At 33.4% G+C, this 21,744-nt stretch overlaps 1 protein-coding gene across 7 annotated transcripts in view; it reads left to right on the top strand.

The window, feature by feature from the left end:
* The first annotated feature begins 8,598 nt into the window (after nucleotides 1-8,598).
* Nucleotides 8,599-21,744, top strand: part of LOC106064746 (set1/Ash2 histone methyltransferase complex subunit ASH2-like) — a 51,006-nt gene continuing 37,860 nt past the window's right edge. The window contains exons 1-10 of one of the 7 annotated variants that reach the window (XM_013223358.2): nucleotides 8,599-8,704; nucleotides 11,323-11,391; nucleotides 13,585-13,674; nucleotides 14,376-14,464; nucleotides 16,425-16,516; nucleotides 17,790-17,885; nucleotides 18,373-18,444; nucleotides 18,845-18,944; nucleotides 19,257-19,326; nucleotides 21,061-21,296. In XM_013223358.2, the coding sequence (XP_013078812.1) occupies nucleotides 11,339-11,391; nucleotides 13,585-13,674; nucleotides 14,376-14,464; nucleotides 16,425-16,516; nucleotides 17,790-17,885; nucleotides 18,373-18,444; nucleotides 18,845-18,944; nucleotides 19,257-19,326; nucleotides 21,061-21,296 (898 nt within the window). In that variant the 5' untranslated portion in view covers nucleotides 8,599-8,704; nucleotides 11,323-11,338. The other 6 variants (XM_056019935.1, XM_056019931.1, XM_013223354.2 and 3 more) reach the window with 6 other exon arrangements.

The raw sequence follows: 21,744 nt of genomic DNA, 5'->3' as shown, positions 1-21,744 counted from the left end.
TCAGTGAAGATAATTCTCTCACAGCCTTGAGAAAATCTGCGCATTTTAGTGACTTAGATCAATAGTCTAGATCCACTGTAGATTTAACGAAAATATTTCGCATGCAGCTGTGACGTAAAAATTATTTCACTCGTAAAAGCCAGGGAAACTATATGGTTGAAAAAGATTCTGCTGGGAAAAAAAAAAACGCGAATAGATCTAACCCCCCCCCCCCCCCCCAATCCAAAAGCCATTTTTTAGTAAGCAAATGTCAACTAAACATTCAAATAGACCTATATTGCCCTATATATTACTGGCTCTGTTTATGAGAAGGATTTAAGTTAACTAATAAAAGAATAAAACATTACCTCAAATGCACACCATGACTCTAGTATCTATAAGATACACATAGGAACTAACAATGTACATGCCCATCACAGAGAATACACATTATGAAGGCATCTCTAAGAATGTTTCTTATTTAAAAAAAATGGAAAAGCAACCATTTGTAATGTTTTTAAATAAATCTTTGAAAAAAAAATGGTTATTTGAGGTTTTGGTTCAAAAGATAACTTTCATTACATTTTCTGTGGACAGCTGATAACATTGTTTCTGTGGCATATTGGCAAGATATTTATTATTTTTAAAATCAAATAACAATAATTGATTTGATAAATGCTTAGTTTTGTGTATGTTTTACTATGTATCACACAAACGGATAGGAAATACACACACACACATCATACATTTCATCCTTAAAAAACCTCCTAAAATCTCCTAAAATTTTGTCATGGAAAAGTGCTACTAACCCTGTTAAAATATCTAGGTAAAACTAATGGCTTTAATTGATCTTAAATTCTCGCAGTTTTACAGATCAGGCAGTCCTCCGTATAGTTTTTATTCTATAAAGAGGGTTTTGTTTAGGCCTCTTCATATGGTATGCAACATTGACTGAAAGGGGAACTTCCTTTTTATAGAATAAATAATTATATAAAATATGACATTTGAAAAATGTATACAGGTACCGTATCTGATAAAAGATCACAAAACTATCATGCTAATTTATCTTAATAAAACAAAACAACCTAAGTCTTATGCTTCTAACTAGTGATTACAAGTACTCTTAAACATTGTCTGTTTCCCAAACTGTTTTTCGGAATATTGGTAATTGACTAGTTGTATTTCATATTATCCATAGAGTTAATTAATTTTTACTTTCAAAATAGTGTAATACCGTAATAAATTCGATTACCAGTTTACTTTTTAAAAAATGTAATTGAGCTTCTGATATTTTAAATATTTCTACTTCATAAATGGTCACTGTCTCAAGTGCTGAGATATCTCTTATGCATATTGAGGCCAATGTTGACATTTAGTCAATTCACTGCTAAGAGCTAAAAATGAAAAAAAAAAAAAAAAAAAGATAATGCAGTTGAGCTACTAGAGTTCAATTTTTTGTAATAGTTAAAATAATGGTTGTAACAAATCATTACATTTTGTAACGCTGGTACTTACTAGCTCACAATGAACATTATCTCCAGAACGCGGTCAACGAATTTGCATACGCTGCCGCCTCTTTCGGTTTATCTAATTCTATAAACTTCGGGAAAACAGAAGTCACCCTATAAAACCTACTCAGCCCCAAAGATCACCGTAAACGGACAGCCCCTTTACGTGGTAGCCCACTTCATGTATCTAGGTAGTATAGTATCAAATAACGCCTCGCTTTCAAGGGAAGTTGATAACCGTCTGGCCCGGGCCAGTAGCGCTTTTGGACGCCTTCAGGCGAGAGTTTGGCGGAATAAATCGCACCGCCTGCTTACAAAAATCGTAATGTCTACCAAGCGTTGGTTCTCTCAACCCTTCTTTAAGGATCTGATTCATGGGTAGCCTACTATCCAAAAAACATACTACTTGAGCGCTTTTACCAAAGATGCTTGCGCTCCATCATGAACATAATGTGGCAAGACCGCACTACAAACAGCTATGTCCATTCGAACGCCGGTATGGACAGTATAGAGGACTGGGCACGTATCCCGTATGGTAGATGAACTTATGCCAAAGACCTGCTTTTTTTTTTTTTTTTGGTGAGCTAAAGAGTGGTCGACGGAAACGATTTAAAGAATAGCTTTGGAGCCGACTTGCCGTAGCAGACAGAAGAGAGCACCTGGTTGCATGCGGCCTCAGAACGAGACAGCAGGTCACTCACAAAGGCCGCGGGATACACATTTGTGACCAAAAGAAAATCCGCTGCAGAGAACAGACGGCGAAAAGAAAATCTTAATCGACCACTGGCGGACAATAGTTATGCTTGCCCTGGATGTGACAAAATATATAGGTCACAGCTGGAACTGCGAAGCCACGAGAAATATTGCATTCCTCATCTTCGGACTCGAAGACAAGCTTTATTATATCTCACCCAACCTAAGGCATCTATCAACTTGTCTCTCGCAAAGGTCATGACGTGTAGTTTTTTTTTTTTTTGTAGGATTTTGCCATCATTTAATCATAAATTACCGTACAGGTGTTCCTTCAAGGAAAAAAAAAAGATCGACTTTAACCACTTATTTATCAATCTAATTATAGACTTCTAATTAAAAAAAACTAACTGGGTTAACTGCACAAAGGAAAAATGTAAGAGCGATTATTTTGTTTGTAATAGCTAATGAATGATAGAACAAAAAAATCTAGTACCTATCGGTTATTCTTTTACCAAAGATATAAACTGTTAAATTTCTAGGAAAATCATTAGAACCGTTTTCGAGATACTACGTATCAAGGTTCTGCCTATGTTTTGCCTGAAGAACTAGCACGCTGATTAGAGTAATTGTTGAAATACTTTTGCAATTTCTTGTGACAAATATGAGGATTTTTTTCGGAAGGGGTCCCTTCCTCCCATATATAGCCTAATATAATTATATATTAATCTTCATTACATTTAGTCCCTCATATTTTTATCGGACGTCTTTTGTACCCTAGAATATGTTCTTTCTGGCGTTGGTGGAAGGACAGTAGACACACTTACTTTGAAGGTAGAGGGTTTTGAGCCTAGCATCCTTTCCGGTACGGTACCGGTATTTGAAAGTAGAAAAAAAATGCATATCGGTACCGGTATTCTAATGTCTACAATGCATCATTATCTTGCTACTTTTCTATTTAAAAAAAAATCGTAGGTCAAATATCAAATCTGGTAGGCTATTTTTGCTTTTTTTTTACTGGGGAAAAAAAAAAGGGAGGGGTTAACTTCAAAACATAGAATTAGTTACCGGTAACTGTAGTTTTCCTTTTTTTTTTTTTTTTTGAGGGGGTTTTAACCTCAAGCTTCTCTTCGCTACTCCCATGGCATGTACGGGTGTAGCTTTGCATTTTTAAAAATTGGAATGAAGATTTAGACACCCTTGGCTACAGTTATGTAATTCGACGACTAGTTATTCTCAGTTATTTATTTGAAAAAACAACAACAACAAAACAATGTGATTATTGTAGTTTGCGTTAGTTTTAATTGAAGATGGGATTCTTAACCTTAAACCCCTCTCGGCAACGCTGTGTTGAGTGACTGTGTAACATTAAAATCTTCCCTCCCTTAAAATAAAAATAGTCACAAAATCCCCCTCCCCTGGTGTTAATATACTGTTGTAACTCTTGGGTAGGCACTCAACGTCAAGGCAGGCAACACAACACAGTGTAACAGGAAATAAAGACAGGTGTTTATTCACTAGGACAAACACATAGCATCCTTCAGCTTCCTCAGAGTCTTTCTACTAATTTACCAGTCCTTTAGACAGCAACCCGAATGTGGACCAACGACAGCCTTTCCCGCTTCGCTCCAGGTCCCTTCTACAACCTTCAGGCAGCACCAAAAGCTGGCTTCTTAGTTTCCAAACATTCAGACTCTTCACAATCCCTGATGCACTGTTCTTCTCTCCATTCTAGTCTCTTCCTGTTTACGTTCACTAGTGCGCACCTCAAGCACTGGTGCAAGGCAGGGTTACAACAATACTATGGTGATATGAGTAAATCCTTAAAACACATCCACTGTCACAGGTTTGGCATTTGTAATCACCAGACGCTGAACATTTTCAGCCCTTTGCCTATTTCTGGTTTGTTCACTATCTGCAATTCTAGACCCATCCTTTTTATGCTTAGTTGTTTTTTTTTTTGCTTACCCTCCATGCTGGCCTCTCCTGTGCTTTTTCTACTACCTGTTGATGTCAATCTCCATGGTCTACATGACGCGCTTACAAACATCAGTCTTAGATCTCATTGTCTTGCTCTCTATTAGATCACCATACACTAGGCCTATATGATGTGGATGTCGAACATGTGGCATTCGGTGCAGGCCTACCTATCCAGACAACCGATCGAGTCGTCTACTGCTGATAATAGTGTGGATGTCCTGGCACCCGGCTCCTCTTAGGACTTCTTAGTTGGTGATTTTATTTTCAAAATCCGTCTTAACCATCAGAGATGGAAGATGTATGTGTGTGTCTACCAAATTTTGTGTTATTTAAAGGATTTTGGAACGCTCAAAAGAAATAAACAAACAAAAAAAAAATTAAATATAAAAGGTAAAACTTAAATTCCCATCGAAGGAACGATGGGAAGTTTTACCAAAAAATGTTGACTCAAGATTCTAGATGACTTGCCAAGCCGTGTTGTATGCGCTCTGGACTGTCGTTTGATGGTTTGATTTGGGCTAGGAAGGAACATAAAAACGTGTAAAACTATTTAATACTTGACAAACATTTTTATTAGATATATATAGTACAGTCACTATTGCGGAACAGTTTGCAGCTACTTTTAGTTTTCAATTTTTTGCTCCTAAAGGTTAGACCTATGGAAAAACTAAAAGTATCTAGGCATTGCCCATCCATTTTCCGATAAAAATAGACTCATTGTTTAGTTTTTCAACAGATATTTAAATTTTACATTCAATTCGACTGAGATATGGGTATAAGTCACAATTACGGAACAGGATTTTTTAAGAAGTCACAATTGCGGAACACGGTAAAAATGTCGGAACAAAGCCTATATAAAGCATATATTTTATTAGTCTAATACTTGAACTCCTTATCCTTTACATTAATTTAATTTTATTAAAGCTTAAGACAACACAATGTCACTTTTAGATTCTCTACCTCTTCTTTAATTGTATTTGACGTCACACTACCCTGATTTTCCTTACAAGTTTTTTTTCCACTATTCTTTTATTCTTTTTTGTTATATTAATATTATATATAGGCTATATATATATATATATATATATATATATATATATATATATATATATATATATATATATATATATATATATATATATATATATATATGGTGTTATGATTTGTCTTCTTTTTGCTGGACGTATGGTAATCATAAATTATATATTATATGTAGGCCTAATATTATTCTCTTTTAAATTTATGTATAGGGCCTACTAATACAAACTCATATTTAAATTCCGATATCTAAATCACTATGTAAATATTAAGCTAAATGATAGTAAATGCGCAGGTCAAATAAATAACGTCTATAGCAGTGGTCTTCAACCTATTTAGGCCTACCGCCCCCTTTTCGATTTTTTTCTTTAAAAAAATCCGCCAGCGCCCCCCTCTAAGAAAAACAGTTCTAAAGATTTATTCAGGCGCCATTTCCTTCTCACTGACATAGAGAAAAGTATCTGGCAGCATTCTCTGGCAGCAGATAGCCTCTGAGAGAAACAGTTCGAGAGCTCTTACAAAAACTACGGGACAAACATTTGATACTCAAAGAAAAGCCATTATTGAAGACAGGCGCAAAAGACGGAAAGAAAAATAGAACACCAGCATACAACGGCTTTGTCTACATAAAATTCGGGAAAATATGTAGGTCGCAGTTGGGTTTGCGTAGTTATGTGAAACACTGGACTCAGCCGTTTGGGGGCTAGGGGGCTTGACATCTCTGGGGGCCGCTGCATTTTGCGTAATATTTAATTCAATTAATTAAAAAAGCACTAATTTGCCCCCCCCCTTTGAATGGGGACCCGGGGGATTTAAAAATTTCCCCCCTCCCCCCACCCTTGAATGAGGACCCGGGGGATTTTCAAATCCCCCCTCCCCCCACCCTAGCTACGCCACTGTGTGCCTCCTATGTTTACATTCTTTTTACTGAAGACATAGTTTTGTGAATCTATTTTTTCATGCAACTCAATTTAAACATCAGTAACAGATGTTTAATAATTGTCATTTAAATGTACATATTTTAAAATTTTAGAAGCGAATCTTAATTTCTTCATAGAGCATTGTTATGTGAATTGCATAGATATCGGTGTCCTTGGGCAGTAATTCATTGTCAACAAACAGGTTATGTGAGATTGTTAAACTCTGTAAAATAGATTTAATATCTCGATAAAAGAGAAAATGATATTATCAATAAAAGTCAATCTCTTTCCTAGCAGTCGGAGGTTCGTTTCATTCATTTGTGTTAGATGCCTTCCTTGTAAAACATTTTTTTTAGCCTGCTTTAAGTCATCGCCAATCGTTGAATCTTCCCGTTTCTCAAAAGCAAAAATTCTTTAAGAGTTAAAAAAAAACGAGCCATAACAAATAACAAACCCCTTTCGAAATCCAGCGAACTTCAGTTTACAACAAGAGTCTAACACCTTTTTCATCATTTGTTTCATAAACTGTTGAAAGATGCGCTTATTTTAGGCATGGGCTTGTATTTTATTTACAGTTTTATAATTAGATTCAAATATAAATGAAATTGCGGGCTAAACTTTTCTTGTGCATCATAACTCACAAGGTGAATAGTGAATAGATTTGTTCTTTATTTTATATTACTTATGAAGTCATTGTAGCGTCCAACCACTGATGGTTTCCTATATGTCCTCATAAGCTACATAACTAGACAATTTTGAAATAATATTTCATCTCTAACAGAAAAAAAAGTCTTTTTGTGTTACATATGTTTTAAAACGAATTTAGTTTTAATCAATTTTTCAACAATATCACAAGTATTTTAAAAAAAAGCTATGCATTTTTCTAAGAAGCCATTAAAACATATCCTGCTTTGCCGTTTTTTTTTTGTTTTTAATATTGTTTTAATTGCAGATTTTTATAATTGTTCATGAATATTCTTAAATTATTTTTGGAAATCGCTATATGTTCGTGAAGCGGACTTGGTTTCATAACCTCATCTTAAAATGCCATCAAATTAGAACTTACTTTTTTTCTAGTGGCAATTCACTAAATAGCAAGGAAATATTACATGATATACCAGTGAGTTTTCGTAACAACATTTTAGCAATGTTTTTTTGTTTTTAAAAAGTTAAAATATTCTTTGAAATGTTACCTTTAATGTTTTTTGCAATTAACATTTACATATCAATTTACTAACATATGTAGATAAAGTAAACTCTATAATCTAAAAGGCCTATTACCTACTTTGTTGATCAAATCTTAAACGTTTATACGCGCGAGATCCAAGGACAATAAATACTCTCCGATCACAGCAAAAGAGTAAGAATTTAAAAATAGAAAATGGGATACCCGAACTCAATTTCTAACGCTGTTTCTGTTCTTAAATTAGAAGCAAGTTAACTATATAATTTGTCCATATTTAGTTTCCCAGCTTTAATGTTGAACAATTTTAAAATTGGTTTTGTTTCAGAGCACCTTTAGTTTCTTCTTTCTGCCTTTGTGCCCAGCGCCCCCTTACCGCCCCATTTTGTGCCCAGCGCCCCCCTACCGCCCCTTTGGCTCTCAGCGCCCCCCCCAAATCTCGAAAACGCCCCCTAGGGGGCGATATCGCCCCCGTTGAAGACCACTGATCTATAGTGTTCCACAATTGTGACTATCTTTAAAAAGGTAAAAACAGGATAAACACCTCCTATTTTTTTTAAAATTGAATTTCTGGTAGATAGCTATGAAATGAAGTTTTTCCTCATCCATTTATAAACCGGGAAATATATGTATCATGCAGGTGATGTGTCATTATCATTTTTAAAAAGCCTTAAAAAGCTTTAACCTGGAGTCAAATTTAATTTTCTGCTGTGAAAGAAAAACCCTTATATTGGAAATGTAGAGAAATGAACCATGCGCAGTACCGTTACAGTAGTTTAGCAGAAAATTTCAAAATAAAGTAGATTTTAACTAATTTCGACGAGCTCTTCCGCAAACATGCCTGCTCCGCAATAGTGACTCTACTATAGGTTAATTTCCGGCAATTTATGGTTGGTAAAGTTGGACACTGAACGCTGAGGCTGTAAGAAGAATCAGCGCATTTGAGAGTAAATTACTAGATCTAAATGCCAAAGAAAAATGTTGGTTATCAGTAGACAGATACCAGGAAAAGAAGACAAATGATGAAATGAGTTTGTATTACTAGATTTACAAGTCAACATTCTGGCTGGCAAAAAGGAATAACTCAATATCGTGAAGTGACGAAAGCTGAGCTGGTTTGGTCATGGTGATAATCATATTGTATTATTGTAAGACATAACTCACTACCAAAACTGACCAAAAGTCATTCTTCAAGGTTCAGCAAACTGTCAAAGCACCCATGCGACGAAAATAAGGGACAGATGAATTTCGGCAATTAGAGTAAACTTTGAAATATATCTATCTAGGTCTGTGCTCATATCACAAACCTATATAAATCTATATTCTGTGATTCATACCTTATCTTCATGATCATCTATAGTATATATCTATAGATCTAGAGTCTGGAATATCTAGAAATAATTTATGTACTTTTGATTTTGCTTGTTGTTGGTTTGTCTGACTGGACTAGAATCTAGATATAGATCTAGTGACTATTGACAATCTAGTCTACATCTAGAACAATATTTTAATTTTCTATTCTAGATCATAGTAGACATAGTTATAGTTATAGTAGATGATAGCCTGGCCTGGTGATGCACTGAGTTGACTGAGACTGGACTGATGTGATTGTGATGGTGAGTAAAAAAAGAAAGACAAAAACTCAAACTCACCGAAGACGGCGAAGTGGCACTGACTGACACTTGCAGCTCACTTGCTTCTTGAAAACTTATTCTTAAAGTCACTCTTAGACTTAGAGTACTTAGACACTAGATTACTATAGAATAGATTTTATAGATTAGTCTAGAACTCTATCTATAATAATTTAATATCTAGAGTCTAGAGTGAGTAATTTATTTATTCTGGACATTACTATGATTACTTGAAAAAGAATCCTCCGAACAACTTGCTCGCTGTTTTTGTTGTCATTACATCTTTAATCTTTATTTTGATATTTAATATGAAACTTGACTAGTGCGCTGTATTATGTGCATTTCCATTTTCCAATGATTCTGACCCAGTTTCCTTCCATTTAGCTGTCTTTTTATGTAAGAAAAAAGGATTTCAAATTTCAAAATTTCTAAGTCGGCTTTTATTTTCCTATGTTACCAGGATGACTTTACCTCTTCCTAGGGTTAAGACTATATTTTTTGGTTGGCTAAGTCTATGCTAATGAACCAGCCAACATTTATTCTGTTTTTGGAGTCTATTTATTTGATTCTGAAGCCAAATAGGGCAGGTCACCTTGAAAGAATGTCAGATAACAGAGGAGCGAAAATTTTATACAGGCAAAAACCAAAAGGCAGGCGACCCAAAGGCAGACCCCGAATGCCATGAATCAATGATGTGGAGGCAGATCTGCCATAGCTTGGGGTTAGGGCATGGAGACGAAAGGCCCAGGAGATATCTGAATGAAAGGATGTGTTGAAGCAGGCCAGGGCCCTCCATGGGCTGTAGCGCCACTGGGATGGATGGATGGAAGCCAAGTTGTTTGATTTCATAAAAAAAATAATTTATAGGGTGTTTGTATTAAATTATGATTTTCTTAGTGACATTAATGATTAATTAATTTTATATTTTTATATCATATAAATCATATAATGAATTAATATGCATCCTAAAGAAAACATAAAGAAACCATAACCAATGTAGATCTAGAACAAATACAAAATAGAGCAGTCATGAGCAGTGAGATTTATTGATTTATAACAAACAAACATTCAAATTTGATTAGACAGTTAAACTTACAGCTTACAGTAATGAGTATGAGTAAAATCACTAGATTTCTAAACTTAGAGACACTTCATATTGAAAAAGTTTAAGACAGAACCCCCGCTATTTTCCTGTTTTACCAAGCTAACCCTGCAGAACTCCCCATTATGTAACAGTCCCTTGAGGAACTGCGCATGGATTATCGACAGGGACGTGGAAGCTCTCTTTTAACTCTGCAGTGTGCAATAGGAAAGCTCTCGCATTCCCTAAGACACCCCAACAGGAGTTTTGTTTTGCTATTCATTTAGCCTAATCACTTCCTCAAGTGATCATTTCCACCAGAGTGCCACGTTAAGGCAGAATAGCGTACCTGGGATAATCTATGTCTGCATTTAAACTAGCTAGTTTTTTTTGTTTACCAACCTTGGATTTGGGCACCTTACTAATTGAAATAAATAATGCACTAATGAGGATTTTCAATATAACACAGCACACTGGAACCCAGTATTAGCTTTTCCAAAAGCGTAATACTCAGAGTGGGATCAGTTAAGAGACTTAAAGAAATAATTGCGCCGAAAAAAAAAAAACAGACAAAAAAATGAAGACAATGTATTAATATGCCAGAAATGACTACGGAAGAAAATGTATTCTTTCTTGGACCAGTATGTTTAAGAAATAATTACCTGATTCAAGCATCTTCATAATGTGGCAGATGAATTTTTTTGGCTATTACAATAATTGTATCCTTAGATTGCTATCAATCTTGTGCTCCTAATGACATTGCCAAAAATGAATTATGGCTGGAGTGAAAGAAATTTCAACAGTTTGGTCAGTATTTTCAGTTGTATCTGTTAAAGAAAAGCTTGCGAAAAAATTAATTACACTAAAATCACTAATTGTCTTCCAGCTTGTAAGATTCATATCTAGTAACTTGGTGATAAAAACCCCCCATTAAACCAGGATAATACTTACTTACTTTAGACACCTACAGATCATCTCGCACATAAGTAATAAAAAAACTGTTACACCAGGATAATACTTACTTTAAACTGAGATCATCACACACTGTTTGGCGCATTGGGCAGCGAGCTAAAGAAACAGCTAACATTCTTAGAACAGTTCTTTTCTACAAATGTTAGTATTGCTTTGACACAGTAAAAGCTTACACTTATTTCATTTATTTTTTTAAAGAAAATACAATAAATATGCATATCTAATATATATTTATTTTTTCTACACCCCTGCAACAGTATATCTTTGTTTTTTAAGTCTTTAGTTTATTTTAAATAAAAATTGTATGCAATAATTTTTTTATTTTCTATATTTTTTAAAGATAAAAGCCTGCTCTTATGATGTCTGACAACGGAGTTGAGCTAGCAGCTGAAAGCTCAGGATGTTATTGGTAATATGAGCATAGTTTGAGATTTTTGTGCTTTAATTAATATTTTGTCAAAAACTTGTATTGCAAATAATTATGTTTACGTTACTATTGGCTTGTATGAATTTTGTTTTGTTTGTTTTGTATTTGACTTTTATTTTGTGTGGCTTGTGTTTGACTTTTGCTTAATTTGCTTTGGTTTGCATTTGACTTTTGTTTGGTTAAATTTGAAATATTTAATTTACTCTGTATTAGAGATGGGAATCGAACCCAATTTTTTAAGTTTGGGTTCGGTTTGTCAAATTTAAGTTCGAATTAGTTTTGGTTCATTGATGAGTTTAGCTCGGGTTCAATGTTATGAAATTAGGTAATACCAAAAAGCATGTATGTGTAATAATGTTTAATTCAATTATTTATGCCAAACCTAATTTGGCCTGTGCGTCATTTTATTTTCTGACACTTGTGTCTCTGGCACTAAACAGAAAATAAAAATTATTGGCTTTTATTAGAAACCCGTGGATATAATAAAAAGAAAAAAACTCTCCTTCCAGACCTTGCAATCTAAAGGGCAGATGATGTAAAGGCCACCTGTTTCTGTGGCTCATGGTAATGATAGTGACATGTGGTCCGCACAACGACCAACCACACAATAATTTTAGGTACTCATTAGAATCAGGTGGAAGCGCCCTAAAAATCCGGAAATTGAAAATCCCAGTTGTCACCAGGATTCAAACCCGGGACTCTTGGTTTGGAAGCCAAGCGCTTTACCACTCAGCCACCGCTGATATAATACTTACACTCATTCATGGAATTTGGAAGTTTATTCGAAACCAGCTTCTGAAAATCCCTCTGCATCGATGAGACACCATGTCGAAGCACTAAATCTAGATGTTAGTCTGTGAGGCGATTTGAAGAGTTGCAAATTTGTTTAGAAGGCCTTATATCAGCTTTTACATGCGAAAGCAACTTGTTTTTCTTGTAGTTTGTTAAGCTCATTAAAAAGGTTTTTGAATTTTTCCTCTGCTTAACCAGCTAACTTTACTGTAAAATAAAATGTCTTCATATTCAGACTCTTATTTCTGTAGGAATTCCTAATATTTTTGTTGGAATTCCTTAAAAGTTTTGTGATTTTTATGCTTGAAATGTTATAAAATTTACAGTGCTTGACAATTTTTCTAGTAATTCTCGCTGCCAGATCACTATGACATGCAGCCACTCAAAAATTGAAAAATCCTCCATGATGTCTGAAACTTCTTTGAACAGGTCTTTGACAGTGGTGGTCCCATGCAGGATCCTCATAGCAGCTTTATTTTAAAATTGATTTTCGTTCCCCGGATAATTAGCAATAATTAGCAAGAGCAGTATCAGATATGTGGGCGGCAATTGTAAACATTTTAAACTCTGATGCTCTATCTATTAGTTTTAAATTGAGATTTCTAATTATCGTTCAAAAAAGAGTGGCAGCTTCAACTGCATTCTTATTTTAATGACATATTTCTTCCATCAGTGAATCCCCATTTTACACATTTGGCGTCGAAAAAAGGCTTCATTTGTGAGCAACTGTGTAGCACACCCTTACCGCCAACTCATTTTCCCCTCCCTACTTGTGAACAACTCTGTAGCACGCCCTTACCACCAACTCATTTTCCTGTCCCTACTTGGTAAATATTTTTGTCAATCCTCTATTGTCTAGGCGTTACTTAGAAATCTTTTCTTTGTGTCTCAAACTAAGGATGCCGCCATATTTGTTATGTTTTGACTTCATAATGCTGTTTAATGTTACAATCTTTTGAAACAGTCACAAACAGCTCTTTACAAATCAAACATATTGCTCCACAAAATGTTAAGATCGGTGTCCAATTTTACTGGCAATTTCTGCATTCAGAGTCTAATTTTTGTTTCTTCAAATCTCCCATTTCATTAGAACAAATAGTAAACAGTACGCCAGCCTTTGTGTTGATACCAAAAGAAGTGCACAGCTAGCTCAAGACAGTAGCAGAATTTTCTATGAGTCAACTGTCAAACTAAGTTGTTGTTTTTTCTTACAAAACATTGCCAAGTTTGTTCGGTTCGGTTTTTACCGATCAGTTTTAAAGTTTGGGTTGGGTACGGTCATAAGTGAGGTTTGAGTTCAGTTTGTTCGGTTTGCTTTGGGTTCATTTCCCATCTCTAGTGTGTATTTGACTTCTATTTTGTTTATTTCATATCTGATCCCAGTGGGGAAAAACGCAAGTTGGGAACCCCTGAGCTTCAATGCAGCATTTGTAGTACATGGTTTCACAATAGTTGTCTTAATATACAAACAGGGTAAGATATTTTTAAATGCTCATATGATGTAAATTATAGTAAAATACAGTTTGCCTTGAAAGCACTTATTTGTACTTAATGGTCATTTGTCACTCACTATTAACTTTGGGTTTGATACTCCTTTGGCCATATTCTTTTTGTCCACTCTTATGCAATCTCTGCCATACCCTTCCCGGGGGATAAAATTAAGCCAGACACACAGGAAGCCCATGAGTAGCAAATGGTAGGACAAGGGAAGAAATTGTTGCTGTTTTGTTTAAAATTAATTAAATACTTTGATACCTTTTGTTTTTTGTTTAGTTGTAACATGCCATCAGGTTTACAAATATATAGGTAAGAATGATTATACCAAGTCATTTAGTTCTTTTTATCATTTAGATTTAGTTTAAAAATACTTTAATGTGGTTATCTGGCAAAAACATTTGTCTTGCTTTAATACTTAAATTTTTAGGTGTATGGTTTTTATTGTCTCATTTGTATTTACTGAGTTGAGGAGTAGAGTCCTTGAAGGATTAAAGGGCACGACATGGCCTAAAGTGTGCTGATGTGCCAAATAATCATAATCTCTATTTTTTAATTGCATAACAAGTAATCATTTACTATTAATTATTCCAATGTTAACTTAGTTTTAATGTTGATTTTAATATCTTTTTTAATCTACAGTAATGCTATTGAAACTTAACCAAAAATATCTGTTCCAGAAAATGTCTTCCATTTATGATAAGTTACCAATTCAATTGTAAAAAATGCAGTGGAATTGGACATGAAACATTTCAAAAGAGACAAGCAAGTAAGTTGAGAGAGATTTTAATAAGAATACTAAGTTTATTTCATCTTGTGATTTTAAATCTAAAAGATGTGTTAAACACCACCAACAACTACAAAATAATAAACAAAAATAAAAAAAAAAACAAAAAATTTTTTTTTGCTGATGTAATAAAAAACAAAATGCTTTTGATCTATTGTAAATAAATATTCTTTATTTTCTTGCTTGTGTAGAGCTTAAATTTGTATCAATAGCTTTTCTTTGAATGTGACTGAGCCTTTCATTAAAATATGACTGGAATAGTTACATTTTAACTTTCACTTTAAAAAAATCATATTAATAAAAAGTCATATATTCAGGTTAAATTAGGTCACATTCAATGTAATTAGGGGTTAACAATGAAATATTTCAACAGTTTGTCCTGTATCTTATATATACCGGGTATTCATAAAATACCATTGACTGACTAATTCATTAATTTATGTATCATCTCAGGTTTGGCATGAAATTTCATACACCTGTACTCTCTTAGTTTATCATTATCATCTTTCCTTTGCATTTCTCGTGTTAAAACACACCACTCTCCATTGTCTCTTGCTTGTTTTTTAATGGCTTCCCAGCTCTTTGCTGTCCTCTTGGCATCATCTAGTACATTGTGTCACCTTGTTCTTTTCAGTCTTCCTCTGTGTCTTGTGCCCTGAGGGTTCCACTCTAAGGCCTGTCTAGCTCTGTTGCTGGTATCTTTTCTAAGGGTGTGACCAATCCATCTCCACTTTCTAAGATCTGCACATCTATATTTCTCTGTCCGCTCATCTCCCACAGTTTGGTGTTTTCTATTTTGTCGTACCAGCGTATTTTTAAGATATTTCTCAGGCATCTATTGATGAAGGTCTGTACTTTTTTTTTGTTGCTTCAGTTGTTCTCCATGTTTCAGAACCATACAGTAGGACTGCCTTGACATTAGAGTTAAAGATTCTTATTTTAGTTAGAGATGTGAGGAGATTTCCAGGTTGGTTTTAGGTGTGTAAATCTCTGACACGCTAGATTTATACGACGTTTAATGTCTTCATCTTTTCCACCTGATACATGGCTACACTTCCAAGGTATATAAAACTATCTACTTGGTCTATGGTCTGAGAATCCAGTTCTATGTCTCCAATTTTTTTGTTGTTTACTTTAAGTACTTTTTTTTTTGGTGGCTTATTTTGAGGCCTACTCATTTTCCTACTTCACTTAAAGCTCTCTTTGTTGCTTGTTAAAAATGGTTTTGACATTTGCAACCTGAACGCTGCAATTTGCGAAGAACCACAAGCTTTCTATTAAACCTTTATAAATAGGTTTCTGTATTTCCCCATAAAGCAGCACTCTATATATAAAGCATTAATACAAATGTTTAATAACACAAAAAAGACTTCCATATTTTCTTATCTTTAACCTTTATTCTTTCTTTCCCCCTGAAATAGGAAATAAGTGGGTGAATGTGTGTGTACAAAGTTTATTAAATAAAATGAATAATTCTCTTTTGGTGAATAACTCGCCATTATGGACACTTTATAAAATAGTAATGAAAACAAATTATAATTTTTAATTTTATTTCTCGAAAATACCAACAATCTTTTATGTCCTATTAAAAATGTGTGTGTATTTTGGAGAGGATTTTTTTGTTTATTACGGTTTGTGGGGGTGGGGGATGAAAAGCAAAATAGTCTTTTAAATATTTTGATATTGAATTGAGAAGTTGAGAAAAGTCAGAGAGAAGGGTAGAGAGAGAGAGAAATAGAGGAGACAAAGAAAGAAAGAAAGAGCTGGTTGCTTAGAATTCACAAGTTTAAAAGTATGTTAAAATGCAGGCCATTTTAGTGGGATTGAAAAAACTAATGAATGGGGTGGAGTGCAGGTTTCTGGCCAAAATAAACAATATATAAATCAACAGCCTAATCTGAAATATATATTCTGACATCTTTTTATGTGCATTTTCATTTAGCATTTATACAGATTTGTCAAATGACCCTGGCAAACTTGTTGCACAATGCAAAAACAGAAGGAGTTTCAAAAACAATTTTCTCCAAGGACAGAGTAAGTAATATCTCAATCAGGAAAAGTGATGAAATGATATCTATATATAAAATGTCTGCTTTTAAATTTGTGGTGTTTGATATAAAAAAAAAAGTAAGTTGGTAAAATTCTATTTCACCTTAGCCTTTGTTTTGCAATTGTTACTTTGGTCTACCAGAAGCGATTTTTTTGTGTGTGTATATTTATTATTATTAAATGTATATGTGTTAAACATTTTTAAAACAATTAAAAAAGGTTAGCAAAATTAAAATGAGCTTTTGGACATTAAAGGTCACCATCATCTTCATTGTACTTCAAATAGGTAGAGAGGATAGTAATGGTCTACCTAAAGCATGCCCCATTTGTTTATTAATTAAATATGAATAAGCATAAATAGAACTACATAAGTACACATACATATTACTTATAAAATATACAACTATTTAAAAAAATAACATGAATTTTAAATAACTATTTTGAATGATCATTACATTCTTTAGTTTTCTGATTAATAAATATTTCATTTCATTCATTTTTTTTCAATACACACATATTTATGTATACATAATGTATACACCATATGAATGTAGGTGGAGGGGGGGATTTGTAACTAGTTTTGCGTTTGTTTTTTTGTTTGTTTTTTTAAAGGAAAACTACATTTACTGAATTCCCTATGAGAAGCCAAGGGAGTTTTGAAGTTAAAACTCATCACCAATAAAAAAAAAACTATAGGGGTGCTTGAGTTTTGTTTTATTTTTTAAGGTTTTAGGTTAACCTCCCCTATCCACCTCTAATAAAAATAAAATAAAAAAAATAAACCCTCCGACAATAAATAAAACCAAAAAACTACAGTCACTGAATTCCATGAGCTTAGCCAATGTGGGTTTGAGGTTAAATTAAAAAAAAACTATTTTAAAAAAAGGTACTTATTCCATAAACATAAAAAAAAAACAACGTCCATCAACATAGCCAGTTTTTTTTAGTTTAATAAATAAAAACTAAAGAAAAAACTAGTCACCATATTACAGGGGCGTAGCAAAGGGGTTAAGTTATAGTTGTTAATAAAAAACAAAAATATAAACTGAATCAGAACCCAAGTCCCCTTTAAAAAACTAAATTAAAACTATTACCACATGTCTTGTATGACTGATCCACAGGTAAGTTTGTTTAACTGTGTTTCTTGTCTTTGTATCATTTTGTAGTTAAACATTAATTCCCTAGAATATTAAAAAAAATGTTCTAAAAAGCCAATACTCTTCATTGAAATGTGATTTATGTGATAATTTTTCATTAGGATATAATTCCATTTATTGAGAAACATTGGGAGAGTTTAACCACCATGCAACGCCGTGTCAAAGTTACCTGGCATACTACTATTTATAAAACAATGGTGAGTCATAGTTGTGTAGTCATCACATTTTCTGTAGGTCTGTGCTGGGCCGGTCTTAGCCCACTGCAACCTATGCAGTAGCAGTGGGCCCCACACTTTCATAGGCCCCGCCTGTGAAAATCATTAAATTAAACCATTATAACTTATATATAATAACAGGCTTTCTGTGGCCTCCTGATTTTCCAGGGCCTCTTGGAAATCTCCTGAAATTATTAAAATTTCCTGAAAACTCATAAAAATCTACTGAGAAACAAACAAAATAGCCAATAAATAAAAACGGCATTGTCAGCTTTCATTTAATAATAATTTATTGCAAAGACGAAGATATTTTCTATTACAAAATCCTAAGACTAGACTTCGCGCAATTTGTTTCGCATAGGGCCCCGCAATTGTTAGGACCAGCCCTGGGTCTGTGGGACCATTATATTTACATGATTAATAATTTGTTATAGTTTTATTCTCTTGTCTGTCTTATCATTACTTATAGATGAAGGAAACAGATGTGTTTACATACAAAGAAGAAGTTCCCGGAGACTCATACTTTGGCCTTGTTAACCAGGTATTTGTTAGGCTAGAAATACTTTTTTTTTTTTACTTACATTGAATTTTTCTATCTAGGGAATTGACTGTTAATATTAATTTATTTCTTTTAACTTATTGACTTTCCACATCTTATGTAAGTATGTCTTGTTTGGCGATGGCTTCTTTTGCTCCAGCATCTTATTTAGTTATTATTATCAAGAGACTGTTTTATTTTTGTGTCCCCCCTTTTTTTTTTACTTATAAACTTTTTCTACATTTACATGCTTTTAAAACAATTTTTTAAAAAACCAAAATAATGTTTCTGTGCATTTGTAATTAGAACACATCACAGCACCTACTCTTTACGATTTTTAGACATATTTTAACCATTATAAATATTTGTTTATTTTATAACCATAACTTACAAAATGTTGTAGGATCTCTCTAAAGTTGGACCATGTTCTGATGCTGCTAGGATTAATGCTCAACCTTCCACAAATCTTAAAACACCTCTAATGCCATTAGAAACTGGACCAGGTTAATTATTTTACTTTCTTTCCTTTTTTGTTTATATAGTCTCTTTTTTTTTTCTTTGCTGTAATGTTCCAAATAACCTTTACGTCACATCATAATATATAGCATGTAGTCCACACAGCTGAGCTATTCATAAAGCCTGACAGCTTCTTTAGGATGTGATAAATCATACTGCTTGTTTACAAGTATAAAACTTAAATATTTGACTAATGATCTTGGCTACACTATCATACTAAAAGCCACATACAAATATTAAAATATATATTTTTTTTTCACCATGTTTTAATATATTCAATTTTATTGAACTATTTATAGGGAAACGAACCAGCAAAAGGAAAGCACCCATTGACAGCCAGCAAACTACAGCCCTCAAACAAAAGAAAAGGTTTTTAAATAATTATAATTAGACAGATCTTTTTTTAATATTTTTATTACTATTTGATGCAGAATGACAAACCATAGTAAGAATTACCTGTCAGGACTCCATAATAGCCAAATAACAGTTGTTGGTTTTATATTGCCATTATTAGCAAAGTTGGGGGTCTGGGTTCATGCCCTCAGATACAATGAATTATGCCTCATAACATTTCTTAGACTACATAATAATTTTTTTTTAGTTATAGCTAAATTTTTTTTTTCTTTTGCTTATCACTCTTGGATTGTCAATTCTAGTGGAGATGGAAACGTCTGTAAACAAAGTTGCACCTCCATCTTTCATAGTTTTTCTTAAAAATTTTTGAGTAAATAATGGATTAAAATATATAACAAGTGTTAGTTCTGGCCATTATTATTTTTTTATCCTCTTGTTAAAAATAGAGAAGACAATTTTAAGACATCATATGAAAACGAATTAACCCTTTTCCTTAAAAAAAACAAACAAGAACAACAATTACCCTTTTTTTTTCTAATTTCCATTTTAAAAAATGCAAATAAATTTACATTTATAACAAATATAAAGAGTTAAAACAATAAATAAGATAGGGGTAATTAACTTTTAAAAAAAAGAATGAATTTTGGTTCATTGATGGTGGCTTTGAAGGCCGATCTGTCGGTATATATATGGATAGCTGTTTTTGGATAGCTTTCAATTATTTTGAGCGTGCCTACTTTGAGCTCCAGTGGATTTGATTCTTTTGTTTAGGTGTTATTTAGTAAATGTGTTTTAATGGTTGGTTGTCTGTAGTCAGCCTAAATAACGCAACCCATCTAGGAGAAGGAAAACTATGACTCCAAACATTCACTTTGTGGCGATACTCCCCCGTGTGGGTATCGGGGCTTGGAAATGACTAAGAGTAATAAATAACCCCACTGCCTTTCCACTTGCATTTCACTAAGTGAATAATAGTGGACCTTCCCCCTCTCTAGGTGCTTTTTGACGAAGGTCTGGATTGCACTACTCCAGACGGAGGTCTATGTCTCACTACTCTCTTCCTTAAAAAAAAACAAGAACAACAATTACAAATTTTGTTCTCCAATTTCCATTTTAAAAAATGCAAATAAATTTACATTTATAACAAATATAAAGAGTTAAAACAATAAATAAGATAGGGGTAATTAACTTTAAAAAAAAAGAATGAATTTTGGTTCATAGAATAAGAAAAAAAAAAACTATTGGGAATCATAAACTAGAAAAACTGCTTGTTGTTAAAGTTAACAAATAATTGATGGATTAAAAATGATTGGGGGAAGTTTACATTTAGTTACAAGGAAACCCTAAAAGTCAGTATAGTCAGGGCATCATTTATGTAAGTAATTTTTATCTATAAATCTAAATGAATACGTTAATTATTATATATATATATATATATATATATATATATATATATATATTCTATATCTACCTATATTGATATGTATATTCAATATGAAACAGCTTGAATATTACATTCAGACCTACCTAATGTTAGAGATAATAAATTTTCTTTATAAACATGTTTTATTATTTTATAAAGCAAATTTTGGAATATGAAATACAATGTAGTCTATTATCTAACTTATATGTAAAAAAAAGGATACTTGAAGTGGCTATGCATTTCAAATTTCATTGTTAATGTTAAAGCTGTTTTGTTAGTGTTTATGTAAAATAGATGACATTATCTAACCCCTTAAATTTAATCAGTACTAAATCCTTCCGCAGCGATTCCTCCACATCTTTAAAGCTTCCTTCTCATGGCTACCCTTTGGAACATCCTTTTAACAAGGATGGTTATCGGTACATCTTAGCAGAGACAGACCCCCATGCTCCCAACAGACAAGCCTTTGACGAGAGTGTAGAATGGGCTGGAAAACCAATACCTGGCTACCTGTACAGGTGTATGCTTGGAAGTGAAGTTTTATTGGCATTGCATGATAGAGGTATAAATAGTGTTCTGTTTCAAGCTACATATACTATTCTGAAGGTATGTGTTGAAAAAAAGCCACATTCCTAGTTGCTTTATTAACTCATTACCAAATAACAATTGACATCTGTACAATGGTATCACTGGATCACTGATTTTTCAATTATTAAGCTGTACTGAATTGAACTTAAGAGTTTAAGCTTATTTAGGTTTTACAAACGTCTTGATAACCATTGAAACACCACATGTCTAAGGCCAGTTAGAGCAGGGTGTTTTGGTGTTATCACAGGCTATCCTCATGCTGTGCATTCACAACAGTCCCTTTCTTAATGTCTCTCACTTTTCAAGCATGATTGCCTGTAGTATGCTGGCCTCTGTCTCATGTGCTGACTAGTCACACACTGCCACCTCTACTCACGCCATCAATTCATCCATAACAAAATATTAAATTGTTCTAATCTGTT

The sequence above is a fragment of the Biomphalaria glabrata genome, chromosome 2 (genome assembly GCF_947242115.1).
Source record: "Biomphalaria glabrata chromosome 2, xgBioGlab47.1, whole genome shotgun sequence".
In the NCBI taxonomy this organism is placed as follows: domain Eukaryota; kingdom Metazoa; phylum Mollusca; class Gastropoda; family Planorbidae; genus Biomphalaria; species Biomphalaria glabrata.
The sequence above is the reverse complement of the archived record's forward strand: the minus strand, read 5'-3'. Positions and strand labels throughout refer to the sequence as shown.